The sequence below is a fragment of the Pristiophorus japonicus genome, chromosome 6 (genome assembly GCF_044704955.1).
Source record: "Pristiophorus japonicus isolate sPriJap1 chromosome 6, sPriJap1.hap1, whole genome shotgun sequence".
Lineage (NCBI taxonomy): Eukaryota > Metazoa > Chordata > Chondrichthyes > Pristiophoridae > Pristiophorus > Pristiophorus japonicus.
Genome location: NC_091982.1, coordinates 165,132,060 through 165,148,391, shown reverse-complemented (window position 1 = coordinate 165,148,391; position 16,332 = coordinate 165,132,060). Strand labels below are relative to the sequence as shown.

The 16,332-nt window shown below is 49.4% G+C and overlaps 1 protein-coding gene across 2 annotated transcripts in view; it reads right to left on the bottom strand.

Annotated features, from left to right (window-relative positions):
• Positions 1–16,332, bottom strand: part of uggt1 (UDP-glucose glycoprotein glucosyltransferase 1) — a 188,177-nt gene that overhangs the window by 148,815 nt on the left and 23,030 nt on the right. For both annotated transcript variants that reach the window (XM_070883358.1, XM_070883359.1), the window contains exon 7: positions 3,827–3,923. In XM_070883358.1, coding sequence (XP_070739459.1) covers positions 3,827–3,923 — 97 coding nt within the window. The remainder of the gene's footprint in view (positions 1–3,826; positions 3,924–16,332) is intronic.

Genomic DNA, 16,332 nt, shown 5'->3' with positions numbered 1-16,332 from the left:
GGAGAGAGAGAGGGGGGGGGGGGGAGGGGGAGAGAGAGGGGGGGAGGGAGAGAGAGAGGAGGGAGGGAGGGAGAGAGAGAGGGGGGGAGGGAGAGAGAGAGGGGTGGGAGGGAGAGAGGAGGGGGGGAGGGAGAGAGAGGGGGGGGAGGGAGAGAGAGAGGGGGGGGGAGGGAGAGAGAGAGGGGGGGAGGGAGAGAGAGGGGGGGGGGAGGGAGAGAGAGAGGGGGGGAGGAGGAGAGAGAGGGGGGGGGAGGGAGAGAGAGAGGGAGGTCAGGTCGGATCCAGGTCCGGGAGCGGGAGTCGAGTCGGGTCGGGGGGCGGGTTGGGTCCAGTCGGGGGGGCGGGGAGTGGGAACAGGAGCGCGGGTCGGGTCCAGTCCGGGATGGGGGGGGGGGGGGGGGGGGGGTGCGGAGCGGGAACAGGAGCACGGGTCGGGTCGGGTCCAGTCCGGGGGCGGGGGGGGGGGGGGGCGGCGGCGGAGCGGGAACAGGAGCGCGGGTCGGGTCGGGTCCAGTCGGGGGGGCGGGGAGCGGGAACAGGAGCGCGGGTCGGGTCCAGTCCGGGTTGGGGGGCGGGTTGGGGAGGGGTGGAGGCGGAACAGGAGCGCGGGTCGGGTCGGGTCCAGTCGGGGGGGGCGGGGAGCGGGAACAGGAGCGCGGGTCGGGTCGGGTCGGGTCCAGTCCGGGGAGGGGGCGGAGCGGGAACAGGAGCGCGGGTCGGGTTGGGTCCAGTCGGGGGGGAGCGGGAACAGGAGCGCGGGTCGGGTCGGTTCCAGTCGGGGTGGGGAGGGGAGCGGGAACAGGAGCGCGGATCGAATTGGGGTGGCGGGGAGCGGGAACAGGAGCGCAGGTCGGGTCTGGTCGGGGGGGGGAGGGGGGGGGGTGGAAGCAGGAGCTGGCCGTGGGAGGAGCCTTATTCACGCAGCCCCAGTGAGGCCATTGGGCCAGGGCTAGGGGCTGCGTGCTTCGGGCCCCTCCTACACAGGTCGGCGCCTGGAGCTACTGCACTTGCGTGCCCACTGTTGCGCGCATGTGCAGAGGTCCCAGCACTGTTTTCAGCGCAGGGACCTGGCTCCACCCCGCCACAGCTCGTGCTGGCTGCGCCGAGGGTTAGAGGACCTGCTGGTAGGTGGAGAATACGGAGGATTTTTTTAGGCGCACTTTGTGGTACGAAAAACGGGCGTCCAGGTCGGGGCTGTGCCCTTCTAGGCGCGTGTGGAAACTTGGGCCCAAACGGTTATGGGAAGCAGGCAGGGAAATGGAGACGAGTCCATGATCAGATCAGCCATGATCTTATTAAATGGCGGAGCAGGCTCAAGGGGCCAGGTGGTCTACTCCTGCTCCTATTCTATTTCTTGTGTTGTGAATAAATTTTGTTCCACTTTTGTGATGTTTAAATTTTGTTCAAGTTAAACCTTATTCAAGTTACAATGTTTAATAAATCTTATTTAAGTTACTGTATGTTTAATAAACTCTTTCATTCACCTTGTCCATTCCTGTATGATGTCTCATTTGCAGACTAAGAGGGGGAATAATCAACATGGTGGGATGGAGTGGCCAGGCAACGGTCAAATGTGCCGTTCACTCTTCAAGCAAAGCGTTAAATTATGAGCTGCTGACGCAAGGCTTTTGAAGTGGCGAAAGCTCCACGAGGCCTCCCTTCTGGTGGTGGTGGCATGGGTTCACCGCCAGGGTCTTCCTCCTCCTCCTCCTCTCTCCTGAGGTGGTCCTGCAGTCCCCAGTGGCAAGTCCCATTCCCTCATGATGGCTAAGTTGTGTAGCATGCAGCACACCACAATTAACTCAGAGACCTGCTGAGGAGAGTAGTGCAGGCAGCTTCCAGACTGGTCCAGGCATCGAAACGCCGCTTGAGCACTCCAATTGTCTTTTCGACGATGTTGCATGTGGCTATATGGCTGTTATTATAGAGATGCTCGGCTTTTATTTGAGGGTTCCGGAGGGGGGTCATGAGCCAGGTGGCGAGGTCATAACCTTTGTCCCCCAGCATCCAGCTCTGGCCTCATGGCTGACGCTCGGGCGTCAGGTATGAGACACTACTCTCACACAAGATGAAAGCATCACGGATGCTCCCTGGATATTGGGCATTGACTGCCATGATGCGTTGAATTTGGTCGCAGACAATCTGTACATTCAGGGAGTGGAAACCCTTTCGGTTTCGATAAACCTCTGGATTGAGTAAAGGCGCTCGCAGGGTGATGTGTGTACAGTCAATGACAGCCTGAACCTTGGGGAAGCCAGGAATTCGTCCAAAACCTATAGTCCTCTCATTCTGTGCCTCCTTGGTCATTGGGAACTTTATAAAGTCCATCCTGCGTGCGTACAGTGGAGTAGTCACCTGGCGAATGCAGCGATATGTAACGAACTGCGACATGTCCCCTATTGATGCCTGAAAGGAGCCGGAGGCAATGAAGGCAACTGCTGCAGTCACCTTTACCTCGATGGGCAGTGCAGTCCTGTTGCCACTGGTAGGCTGTAGGTCTGCCTTTATGAGCTGGCGTATCTCTGTGACTACCTCTTTTTGGAAGCGCAGCCTTCCAATGCACTTTGCCTTAAAAAACTGCAGGTATGAACGCTGTTCCCTGTAAACTCGTGGGGGGGTAAGGCCCCCTCCCCATATGTCTGCGAGCTCTTCGATTATGCTCAAAATGCTCATCAATAAGCCTTCTTCCAACTCCATGCAAAAAGCAGCTAGGAATAATGGCTGACATAGTATAGCCCCCATTTTTTTTTAATGTCCTTAAATATCCTTTAAAACGAACTATAAACTCACATAAAACTTCACTGTGTAAAATGCAGCCTTCCTTCTCCAAAGCCTTTGATGCACTGAACTTCTGCTCCGCTTTCAAGATGGTGCCGTTCGTGCCGGGTGCGACCCACGTCCGACTTTTTTCCGGACAGGCGATAAAACCGGTGATACCGCCGAATTTACCGCCCACGGCGATAGCGCAGCATTGCATGCTGATTGATGTCGTACAAACACTTAAAAAAAAAATCGGTGGCCGATAACTTTTAGCGCCGGCACAAAACCACTGCTGAAATTTCCGCACGGGCGCAAAATGTTGTGCGACTCGTTTAGCAGCAAAAAAAAAGTATCGCTTCGCCCTGATGGAAAAACGGTCGCAAATGTGTCGAATTTCTAGCCCTATGTCTTAAAACCAAATGGATTTGATTTGCAGTTCTTTTTCAGAGGAAGACAACACGATTCGTTCAATGCTTTGGGGAGCCTCGGCTTTCCCTGATGGCATTCAAGTAAATGCATCACCTGGTGTAGCACTAAGCCAAAATGAAAAATTCCAGGTCTTTACTAAGTTAATTCATCTCAACTGGGACAACAGTTTGAGTGCTACAACTGGCTTCATCTCCCCTTACTCTCGCTGGAGGTGTACACAGAAGAGAATGTAATCAGCCTCTTATGTGGTCCCCTCCACAGTCAAGCAGCCTGGTGACACGGACTGTCCAGTCTCGCATCTGAAAAAGGACCATTTGGGGGCAGTATCTGAGGTTCCACCAGCGCCCTCAGGACCATACCCCAGCAAGAATCACGGCATCAGAGAAAGAGGGGAAAATTATGATGGTACTCAGCTTAATCCGCTATCATTGCAATGTCCATTAATGTTCGAATTTTTTTCAACATTTTGAAGTTACTTCAGCAATAATAAACTATGAATATTATTACAATGGGTTCCAATTGAAAATTAAGCTTTTGGGTGAAAAAAGGTGATACAAATTTGAGCGTACAATTTAAATTAAGCACTCACATTTTTGCAAATTTTGAAATAGTACAGAAATTTAATTATTTCAATTACCTGTCACTTGTGTGTCATCTTTGGCCTTGTATTCGGTGCTTTTAATGGCAAGCTCAACACCATAACCAGAAAGGAAGACCTTCTCCTTACTTGGATACTGTAAAAAAAAAAAGGTCCAAAAAAGTGAAAATCAAAAACTATTGTTACAAACATTAAGTCTTTGCTTATTACTTAATGAATCACCTGTTATGATTTCTCTTCCGACCCCCGCCTCGCTACCTCTGGAAGAAGGAACTGAGTGTAACGTAGCCAAGTTTGCTGACGATACAAAGATTGGAGGAAAAGCAATGTGTGAGGACACAAAAAATCTGCAAAAGGACATAGACAGGCTAAGTGAATGGCCAAAAATTTGGCAGATGGGAGTATAATGTTGGAAAGTGTGAGGTCATGGCACTTTGGCAGAAAAAAAAAATCAAACAGCAAGTTATTATTTAAATGGAGAAAGATTGCAAAGTGCCGCTGTATAGCAGGACCTGGGGGTACTTGTGTATGAAACACAAAAGGATAGTATGCAGGTATAGCAAGTGATCAGGGAGGCCAATGGAATCTTGGCCTTTATTGCAAAAGGGGTTGAGTATAAAAGCAGGGAAGTCTTGCTACAGCTATACAGGGTATTGGTGAGGCCACACCTGGAATACTGTGTGCAGTTTTGGTTTCCATATTTACGAAAGGATATACTTGCTTTGGAGGCAATTCAGAGAAGGTTCACTAGGTTGATTCCGGGGATGAGGGAGTTGACTTACGAGGAAAGGTTGAGCAGTTTGGGCATCTACTCATTGGAATTCAGAAGAATGAGAGGTGATCTTATCGAAACGTAGAAGATTATGAGGGTTATGAGGGGGCTTGACAAGGTGGATGCAGAGAGGATGTTTCCACTGATGGTGGAGACTAGAACTAGAGGGCATGATCTTAGAATAAGGGGCCGCCCATTTAAAACTGAGATGAGGAGAAATTTCTTCTCTCAGAGTTGTAAATCTGTGGAATTCGCTGCCTCAGAGAGCTGTGGAAGCTGGGACATTGAATAAATTTAAGACAGAAATAGACAGTTTCTTAAATGATAAGGGGATAAGGGGTTATGGGGATCGGGCAAGGAAGTGGAGCTGAGTCCATGATCAGATCAGTCATGATATTGAATGGTGCAGCAGGCTCGAGGGGCCGTATGGCCTTCTCCTGCTCCTATTTCTTATGATCTTATGTCACCCAAGGATCTATCCTTGGCCCCCTCCGATTTCTTATTTACATATTCCCCATTGGCGACATCATCCGAAAATACAGCGTCAGTTTCCACATGTACGCTGATGACACCCAGCTCAACCTCACTACCACTTCTCTCGACCCCTCCTCGGTCTCTAAATTGTCAGACTGCTTGTCCGACATCCAGTTCTGGATGAGCAGAATTTTTCTCCAATTGAATATTGGGAAGACCAAAACCATTGTTTTCAGTCCCCGCCACAAACTCCATTCCCTAGCCACTGACTACATCCCTTTCTGTCTGAGGCTGAACTGGACTGTTCATAACCTTGGTGTCATATTTGACCCTGAAATGAGCTGTCGACCATGTATCCGCAGCATAACTAAGACCGCTTATATCCACCGCCGTAACATCGACCATCTCCACCCTTGCCTCAGCTCATCTGCTGCTGAAGCTGTCATCCATGCCTTGGACTTTGCTTGATTATTCCAACTCACTTCTAGCTGCCCTCCCACATTCTACCTTTCATAAGCTTGAGGTGATCCAAAACTCGGCTGCCCGTGTCCTAACTCACACCAAGTCCCGTTCAGCCATCACCCCTGTGCTCGTTGACCTACATTGGCTCCCGGTTAAGTAACGACTCGATTTAAAAATTCTCATCCTTGTTTTCAAATCCCTCCATGGTCTCGCCCCTTCCTATCTCTAATCTCCTCCAGCCTCACAACCCCCCGAAATGTCTGCTCTCCTCTAATTCTGCCCTCTTGAGCATGCCTGATTATAATCGCTCAACATTGGTGGCCATGCCTTCTGCTGCCTATGCTCTGTTATTCCATGCCTAAACGTCTTTCCTCCATCAGCTAGGAGTTAAATTAAAAAGTAGGACCTCAAAGGTAGTAATCTCTGGATTGCTACCAGTGCCACGTGCTAATCAGAGTAGAGGGAGCAGGATAGTTAGAATAAATACGTGGCTTGAGCAGTGGTGCAAGAGGGATGGATTCAAATTCCTGGGACATTGGAACCAGTTCTGGGGGAAGTGGGACCTGTACAAAAGGGACGGTCTACACTTGGGCAGGACTGGAATGGATGTCCTGGGGGTAACATTTGCTAATGCAGTTCGGGAGTGTTTAAACTAATACGGCAGGGGGATGGGAACCTATGCAGTGAGATAGGGCGAAGTAATATGGAGTCAGAAACAGATGGTAGTAAGGTAAAAAGTAATACTGGAAGGCCGAGTAAACAAAGGCAAGAAACAAAGGGCCACATTACATCATAATTCTAAAAGGACAAAGGGTGTTAAAAAAACAAGCCTGAAGGCTTTGTGTCTTAATGCAAGGAGTATCCGGAATAAGGTGGATGAATTAACTGTGCAAATAGATGTTAACAGATATGATGTGATTGGGATTACAGAGGTGTGGCTCCAGGATGATCAGGGCTGGGAATTCAACATCCAAGGGTATTCAACATTTAGGAAGGATAGAATAAAAGGAAAAGGAGGTGAGGTAGCATTACTGGTTAAAGAGGAGATTAATGCAATAGTTAGGAAGGACATTAGCTTGGATGATGTGGAATCTATGTGGGTAGAGCTGCAGAACACCAAAGGGCAAAAAACATTACTGGGAGTTGTGTTCAGACCTCCAAACAGTGTAGTGATGTTGAGGAGGGCATCAAACAGGAAATTAAGGGTGCATGCAATAAAGGTGCAGCAGTTATCATGGGTGACTTTAATATGCATATAGATTGGGCTAACCAAACTGGAAGCAATACGGTGGAGGAGGATTTCCTGGAGTGCATAAGGGATGGTTTTCTAGACCAATATGTCAAGGAACCAACTAGGGGGGAGGCCATCTTAGACTGGGTGTTGTGTAATGAGAGAGGATTAATTAGCAATCTCGTTGTGCGAGGCCCATTGGGTAAGAGTGACCATACTATGGTGGAATTCTATATTAGGATGGAGAATGAAACAGTTAATTCAGAGACCATGGTCCAGAACTTAAAGAAGGGTAACTTTGAAGGTATGAGGCGTGAATTGGCTAGGGTGGATTGCCGAATGATACTTAAGGGATTGACAGTGGATGAGCAATGGCAGACATTTAGAGACCGCATGGACGAACTACAACAATTGTACATCCCTGTCTAGCGTAAAAATAAAAAAGGGAAGGTGGCTCAACCATGGCTATCAAGGGAAATCAGGGATAGTATGCCAAGGAAGTGGCATACAAATTGGCCAGAAATAGCAGCGAACCCGGGGATTGGGAGAAATTTAGAACTCAGCAGAGGAGGACAAAGAGTTTGATTAGGGCAGGGAAAATAGAGTACGAGAGGAAGCTTGCAGGAAACATTAAGACGGACTACAAAAGCTTCTATAGATATGTAAAGAGAAAAAGGTTAGTAAAGACAAACGTAGGTCCCCTGCAGTCAGAATCAGGGGAAGTCATAACGGGGAACAAAGAAATGGCAGACCAATTGAACAAGTACTTTGGTTCGGTATTCACTAAGGAGGACACAAACAACCTTCCGGATATAAAAGGGGTCAGAGGGTCTAGTAAGGAGGAACTGAGGAAAATCCTCATTAGTTGGGAAATTATGTTGGGGAAATTGATGTGATTGAAGGCCGATAAATCCCCAGGGCCTGATGGTCGGCATCCCAGAGTACTTAAGGAGGTGGCCTTGGAAATAGCGGATGCAGTGACAATCATTTTCCAACATTCCATGGACTCTGGATCAGTTCCTATGGAGTGGAGGGTAGCCAATGTAACCCCACTTTTTAAAAAAGGAGGGAGAGAGAAACCAGGGAATTATAGACCGGTCAGCCTGACATCGGTAGTGGGTAAAATGATGGAATCAATTATTAAGGATATCATAGCAGCACATTTGGAAAGCGGTGACATGATCGGTCCAAGTCAGCATGGATTTGTGAAAGGGAAATTGTCATGTATGTAACCAGCATACTACTGTAATCCTTATACAATTGTAACCCTCATGTAACCACTACATACTGTACATACTTACTAGATATGCACACCTTGACCACAGGGGGTGTACTTGTGGGAGACACTCCTTACCTGGAGATTCAGGTATATAAGGAGAGGTCCCTCGCAGGGCCAGCACTACTTGGTCCAGGTAATAAAGGTGAAGGTCACAGAGTGACCGTGTCTGCAGTACGTGCCTCGTGTGATTATGTTTAAGAGTTAAGGACTCAATACCTGGCGACGGGAAACAGGAATCACTGAACCCAGAGGATGGCTACCGGTAGCTCAGAGGCACATTACTGTGTGGGTGAAGACTGGGATGATTTTGTGGAGAGACTCCAGCAGACCTTTGTCACAAAGGACTAGCTAGGAGAGGATGCGGCTGACAAGCGGAGGGCGCATCTACTGACAAGCTGCGGGACAAAAACGTATGCACTGAAGAAGGACCTGCTCGCACCCCACAAACTGGCCGACAAGTCTTTTGAAGAGCTCAGCCAGCTGATCAGCGAACACCTAAAACCGGCGAGCAGCAGACACATGGCCCGGCACCGGTTCTACACACACCGACGTCGGGAAGGGCAAAACATCTCGGACTTCGTGGCAGACTTGAGGCGCTTGGCCAGCCTCTAAGTTCTCAGACGCCTGCAGGGGGGAGATGTTAAGGGATTTTTTCATTGAGGGCATTAGCCATGCCGGGATCTTCAGGAAGCTCATAGAGACCAAGGCCCCAAGTTTCCACACGCGGCAAAAAAGGCGCACCTCAGAGCTGGGCGGCGAAAAAAAAGTGTGGTATTCTCGAGCTCCTTGGATGTCTGCTTGGCGCGGCGCACAGGGGGCGGAGCCTACCACTCGCGCCGATTTTGTAAGTAGGAGGGGGCGGGTACAATTGAAATGAGGCTTCTTGGTGCCGGCAACCCTGCACGTGCGCGTTGGAGCGTTCGCGCATGCGCAGTCTGAAGTAAACATTGGCACTCGGCCATTTTTAAAAGTGCTGCAGAAAAAGTGAAGATTTGTTTCTTGGACCCCTGTAAAGGCTTGTATTTTAATTTTCTTGATATTTCTGTGTGTGAGGGAGTGCTTTTAGCAGCATTGCTGAATAAATCACCTACTGAAATCAGTGAGTTCAGCTTTTCACTGCTAAACTTGCAGAACCGGTGCCTGCAAATTAAGGACTGTGTGTTTGTGAAATAAAAGTGCCAATTCAACTTTGCAATGGATCAACGACCACCAAGAACAAAGAATTTCTTGCATGAGGAAGCAAACCATTGCATAATATGTGGTGTTGACAATGCAGCACCCATTCTGCAAATTTAAATATAAAGATGTCGCTGTGGCTGCCTCTCCCTGTCCAAATGGCCTCAGTCAGTCCCCCTCACAGCTCGAAGGCTGCTGCTGTTCTTTCTTCGGCTCCCAGCCAGCCACTGACGCCGCTGCAATCCCATGGCCGAATGGCCTCACGTCCGCTCCTGATTCTTCAGCTGCCTTCGAGCCACTGACGCCGCCCCATAAGCGTGGCCGAACGGCCTAAAGAATTTTAAATCTGCAGCTGCGTGTGTCCTGTGTTCATTCGTCGGCTCCCGGCCAGCCACTGACGCCGCTGCAATCCCATGGCCGAATGGCCTCAAGTCCGTCCGGGTGCTGCATCTTCGCAGGGAATGAAGGCCTGCCTCAAGCACCGCAGCTCAGCTCAAAGGCTGCTTGCTGCCTGCCGCTGCCGTCGAGACGAGACACTGATGCCACACCGCTGCCTGTCTCCAACATGAAAGGCCTGCCTCAAGCACTGCAGCTCAGCTCGAAGGCTGCTTGCTGCCGCTGCCGTCGAGACACTGACACCACACCGCTGCCTGAAAGGCCTGCCTGAAGCACTTTCACACAGGTAGGAACGTGGTTTATTTAATCTTTTCTTTGCTTATAAATTTTTATTCAGGTTGGATTTATTTGTATAATATTTGTATAAGTATAACTAAGGATTTATTGTAGAATTTAATGACTTCCCTTTCCCCCCTCCCTCCCCACCTCGTTCCCGACGCCTAATTTGTAACCTGCGCCTGATTTTTTAAAGTGTAGATAAGGTTTTTTCAAGCGTACAAAAATCTTCACTTACTCCATTCTAAGTTAGTTTGGAGTACGTTTTCACTGTGGAAACTTTCAAATCAGGCGTCAGTGGCCGGACACGCCCCCTTTTGAAAAAAAAATTCTGTTCCAAAGTGAAATTGTTCTACCTGATTAGAACTGGAGGAAACTAAATGTGGAGGAATTCTGATTTCTAAGATACTCCGTTCTACACCAGTTGCTCCTAAAAATCAGGAGTAAATCAAGTGGAAACTTGGGGCCCAAGGACTTAACTCTAGAAGGGGCAGTATTGATAGCTCAAACTTTCATAGCGGGGGAAGAAGAGACCAAGCTAATTTACGCCAGTAGTCCTGGGACCAACGTGGCGACGGACGAAGGAATTAACGTGATAAACGCGGCTCAAGATCTCGCAGTCAGGCAAAGGCATTTTGAAACTGCAGCAGTCAGACAAAGGCATTTTGTAACTGCCCAAGCAGAAACCGACACTAAGGTGGGCCCCCGACAGGGACAATGTAGAGGGGAGCAGCAATTCACGCCATCAAGGGGACCATTAACACCCACCATCAGAGTGTTTAGAAACAACCAAGAGAACAATCAGAGAGGAATGCCTGCTAACGGTCCTTTTGTGAACAACGATCTCAGCCAATGCTGGAGATGCGGGGGCAGACATTATGCGAAAAGCTGCAAATTTCAGCAGTTCGTCTGCAGGAATTGTAATGCCAGAGGACATTTGGCTAGGGTTTGCAAACAGCCGGTAGCGCAGCTAATCTATGAGACAAAAGAATCAGGCGAGGGGCTTGTACTGCAGGACAATGCCTGGGGTAAAGCCATGGATGCTGAAGTTCCGCGGGTTCATGTGGCTGACATCCACAGCTCATACACCAAAACGCCACCCATGATGATGTAAGTTTTATTAAATGGCATCCCCGGTGCGCATGGAGCTGGACACGGGAGCTAGCCAGTCCCTCATGAGTGCACAACAATTTGAGAAACTATGGCCACACAGAGCTAGCAGGCTCAAACTGGAACGAATTAATACGCAGCTACGGACGTACACCCAAGAGATCATTCCAATGCTAGGCAGTGCAAACGTGGTGGTAACACACAATGGGTCACAGAACCGGCTGCCACTCTGGATTGTTCCAGGAAATGGCCCCGCGCTTTTGGAAAGGAGCTGGCTAACTGAGGTGAACTGGAAATGGGGGGGGATGTGCACGCCATTTCATCTGTGGAGCGAAGCTCATGCTCACAGGTACTACAAAAATTCGGGTCACTGTTTCAACCCGGTGTCGGAATGTTCAAGGGCACAAAAGTAGTTATATGCATCACCCCGGACTTCAGACCAGTGCACCACAAAGCCAGAGCGGTGCCATACGTGATGCGTGAGAAAATTGAGAGTGAACTGGACAGGCTACTCAGAGAGGGCATAATTTTGCCCGTTGAATTCAGTGACTGGGCAAGTCCCATTGTTCCTGTCCTTAAAGCGAACGGCTCGGTTAGGATCTGCGGTGACTACAAAGCCACCATCAACCGGGTGTCCCTGCAGGACCAATACCCGCTTCCGAGGGCGGAGGACCTTTTTGCCACGTTGGCAGGTGGCAAGCTGTTCACTAAATTGGACCTCACTTCGGCCTACATGACTCAGGAACTGGCTGAAGAATCCAAGCTTCTGATCACCATCACGACGCACAAAGGTTTATTCATCTACAACAGGTATCCTTTAGACATCCGTTTGACAGCCGCCATCTTTCAGAGAAACATGGAAAGCTTGCTGAAATCCATTCCCGGCACAATCGTATTCCAGGACGACATCCTAATAACGGGTCGAGGCACTGAGGAACACCTCCACAACCTGGAGGAGGTACTACGCTGACTGGACCGAGTAGGCCTGCGGCTGAAGAAGGCCAAGTGTGTGTTTTTGGCCCCAGAGGTTGAGTTTTTGGGCAGGAGGGTTGCCGCAGTCGGAATCCGGCTTACCGAATCCAAAACGGAGGCAATCCGTCGTGCGCCCCGGCCCAGCAACACATCGGAATTGCGATCGTTCCTGGGACTTTTGAACTATTTTGGGAATTTCCTGCCGAACTTAAGCACATTGTTGGAGCCGTTACACGTGCTCCTGCGTAAGGGTTGCGAATGGTTTTGGGGGGACTGTCAAAAATGGGCTTTCAACAGGACGCGGAACCTGCGTTGTTCCAACAAACTGTTAATGTTGTGTGACCCCTGTAAAAACTAGTTTTAACATGCGATGCATCATTTACGGGGTTGGGTGTGTGTTGCAGCAGGGTAATGAAGACAGACAACGCCAACCGATGGCTTATGCTTCCAGGTCGCTCTCCCAGGCAGAGCATGGGTATGGCATAGTCAAAAAGGAAGCACTCGCTTGTGTTTATGGTGTGAAAAAAATGCACCAATACCTTTTCGGCAGACCGTTCGAGTTAGAAACGGACCACAAGCCGTTAACTTCGCTGTTGTCCAACAACAAGGCGGTCAATGCAAATGCGTCAGCTCGCATTCAGCGATGGGCTCTCACGCTAGCTGCGTATGACTGCAGCATACGGCATCGGCGAGGCACCGAAAACTGCGCTGACATGCTCAGCAGGCTTCCCCTGGCCACCACCGAGGGGGCGGCGGAGCAAAGCGCTGAGATGGTCATGGCCGTTGAGGCTTTTGACACCGCAGGCTCCCCCATCACAGCCCGCCAGATCAAACTCTGGACCAACAGGACCCCCTCCTATCCATGATAAAGAAATGTGCCCTGACGGGGGATTGGGCGCCCACGCATGGTGCGTGCCCCGAGGAGGTCAGACCGTTTCAGAGACGGATGGATGAGCTCTCCATCCAAGCCGACTGCCTGCTATGGGGCAGCCAAGTGGTCATGCCCCAGAAGGGGAGGGAAGCATTCATCAGGGAACTCCACAGTGTGCTAATGAAGGCAATTGCCCGGTCACATGTATGGTGGCCGAGGATTGACTCAGACCTGGAACACTGGGTTCGCAAGTGCACGACGTGTGCCCAACTAGGCAACGTCCCCCTCCCCAGGGAGATCCCGCTCAGCCCATGGCCCTGGCCCACCAAGCCTTGGTCACGCATTCACGTGGACTATGCAGGCCCGTTCATGGGAAAAATGTTCTTGATAATTGTCGATGCATACTCGAAATGGATCGAGTGCATCATATTAAATTCGTGCACGACAGCCATCACCGTGGAGAGCCTGCGCACGATTTTCGCGACCCACAGCTTACCGGACATTCTGGTCAGCGACAATGGCCCATGTTTCGCCAGCCATGAATTCCAGGAGTTTATGTCGGGTAATGGCATCAAACATGTCCGGACGGCGCCATTCAAGCCGGCTTCCAGTGGCCAGGCAGAACATGCAGTCCACGTCATAAAGCAAGGCATGCTCCACATCCAAGGACCCTCTCTGCAGTACCGCCTATCGTGCCTCCTGCTGGCCTATAGCTCCCAGCCGCACTCGCTGACGGGAGTTCCCCTCATGAAACGTACGTTCAAAACGCGGCTGTCCCTCATCCACCCAACCCTGGCAGACATTGTTGAGGGCAAGAACCAGTCCCAAACCGAGTGCCACGATCGTAACTCAAGTGAGAGGTGTATAGAAATGGATGATCCGGTATTTGTACTTAACAATGCATTGGGACCCAAGTGGCTGGAGGGCACCGTAATTGGTAAAAAGGGAAATAGGGTCATAGTGGTCAGACTCAATAATGGGCAGATATGCCGCAAACACTTGGACCAAGTAAAGAAAAGGTTCAGCATAGACACCGATGAACATGAAGAAGAGCATGAGATGTCAACCACACCAATGCCAGTAGACGAGCAACAAGGACAATCACCAGCATGCACAGTCCCTGCGGCCAGCCCGGACAGGCCGGAATCATCTCAGGTGACAGAAACGCATGCCAAGGCTCAGCCACCAGAGCCTCAACTGCGGCGCTCCATGAGAGAGCGTCGACCACCTGATAGACTTAACCTTTGAGTCAAAAAGACGTAAGGGGGGGGGGGGAGGTGATGTCATGTATGTAACCAGCATACTACTGTAACCCTTATACAATTGTAACCCTCATGTAACCACTACATACTATACATAATTACTAGAAATGCACACCTTGACCACAGGGGGTGTACTTGTGGGATACACTCCTTACCTGGAGATTCAGGTATATAAGGGGAGGTCCCTCGCAGGGCCAGCACTACTTGGTCCAGGTAATAAAGGTGAAGGTCACAGAGTGGCTGTGTCTGCAGTACGTGCCTCGTGTGATTATGTTTAAGAGTTAAGGACTCAACACCCATCATGCTTGACAAATCTTCTGGAATTTTTTGAAGATGTTTCCAGTAGAGTGGACAAGGGAGAACCAGTTGATGTGGTGTATTTGGACTTTGAGAAGGCTTTCGACAAGGTCCCACACAAGAGATTAATGTGCAAAGTTAAAGCACATGGGATTGGGGGTAGTGTGCTGACGTGGATTGAGAACTGAATGGCAGACAGGAAGCAAAGAGTAGAAGTAAATGGGTACTTTTCAGAATGGCAGGCAGTGACTAGTGGGGTACCGCAAGGTTCTGTGCTGGGGCCCCAGCTGTTTACATTGTACATTAATGATTTAGACGAGGGCATTAAATGTAGTATCTCCAAATTTGCGGATGACACTAAGTTAGGTGGCAGTATGAGCTGCGAGGAGGATGCTATGAGGCTGCAGAGTGACTTGGATAGGTTAGGTGAGTGGGCAAATGCATGGCAGATGAAGTATAATGTGGATAAATGTGAGGTTATCCACTTTGGTGGTAAAAACAGAGAGACAGACTATTATCTGAATGGTGACAGATTAGGAAAAGGGGAGGTGCAATGAGACCTGGGTGTCATGGTACATCAGTCATTGAAGGTTGGCATGCAGGTACAGCAGGTGGTTAAGAAAGCAAATGGCATGTTGGCCTTCATAGAGAGGGGATTTGAGTACGGGGGAAGGGAGGTGTTACTGGAGTTGTACAGGGCCTTGGTGAGGCCACACCTGGAGTATTGTGTACAGTTTTGGTCTCCTAACTTGAGGAAGGACATTCTTGCTATTGAGGGAGTGCAGCGAAGGTTCACCAGACTGATTCCCGGGATGGCGGGACTGACATATCAAGAAAGACTGGAGCAACTGGGCTTGTATTCACTGAAGTTCAGAAGAATGAGAGGGGATCTCATAGAAACGTGTAAAATTCTGACGGGTTTAGACAGGTTAGATGCAGGAAGAATGTTCCCAATGTTGGGGAAGTCCAGAACCAGGGGTCACAGTCTAAGGATAAGGGGTAAGCCATTTAGGACCGAGATGAGGAGAAACTTCTTCACCCAGAGAGTGGTGAATCTGTGGAATTCTCTACCACAGAAAGTTGTTGAGGCCAATTCACTAAATATATTCAAAAAGGAGTTAGATGTAGTCCTTACTACTAGGGGGATCAAAGGGTATGGCGAGAAAACAGGAATGGGGTACTTAAGTCGCATGTTCAGCCATGAACTCATTGAATGGCGGTGCAGTCTCGAAGGGCCGAATGGCCTACTCCTGCACCTATTTTCTATGTTTCTATGTTTCAAGACCCTCCTTAAAACCTACCTCTTTGACCAAGCTTTTGGTCACCGGCCCTAATTTCCCCTTATGCAGCTCGATGTCAAATTTTCTGTCTCATAATACTCCTGTGAAGTGCCTTGGGACATTTCACTACATTAAAGGCATTATATAAATACAAGTTGTTGTTGTTGAAATATTTGGCAACAATGCAGTAACTCAATTATTCAAAATGTATTCCTATGACTTCATATATAAAGGTGAACATCTTACTTCAGTGCTCCATTCCTTGGGACTCCCTCCAACTGCCTCAAAATTCCTGCTTCCACGCCACAAAGCTGAATGCAACATTGCAAACTTAGCAAATACTCATGCAATCACTACTCCTTTTAATCCCCATTCTCTTCGAGCACATTGTCTGAAACCTGTAATGTCACTGTGTGCTGCTGCTGCAAGAAAGTGAGCTGGAATAAAACCAACCAGAACAGCTTGAACAGCAAGCAGTCCCAGAAACCTATGCCAATGGGGCTAGAATTGGAGTCAGCATTCCTGCATCATGGCTTCCATATGAAAATGGCCACTTAGGCAAAGAACCAGAGAGTGACCTGTAGAATCATATACCAGCAAGGTTACAATGCCTTGCAGAGGGGAAAATAAGAGAACTGGCAGGAAAAAATGTGGTTCCTGAAAAGTAATCAACAGGAAATGAATATT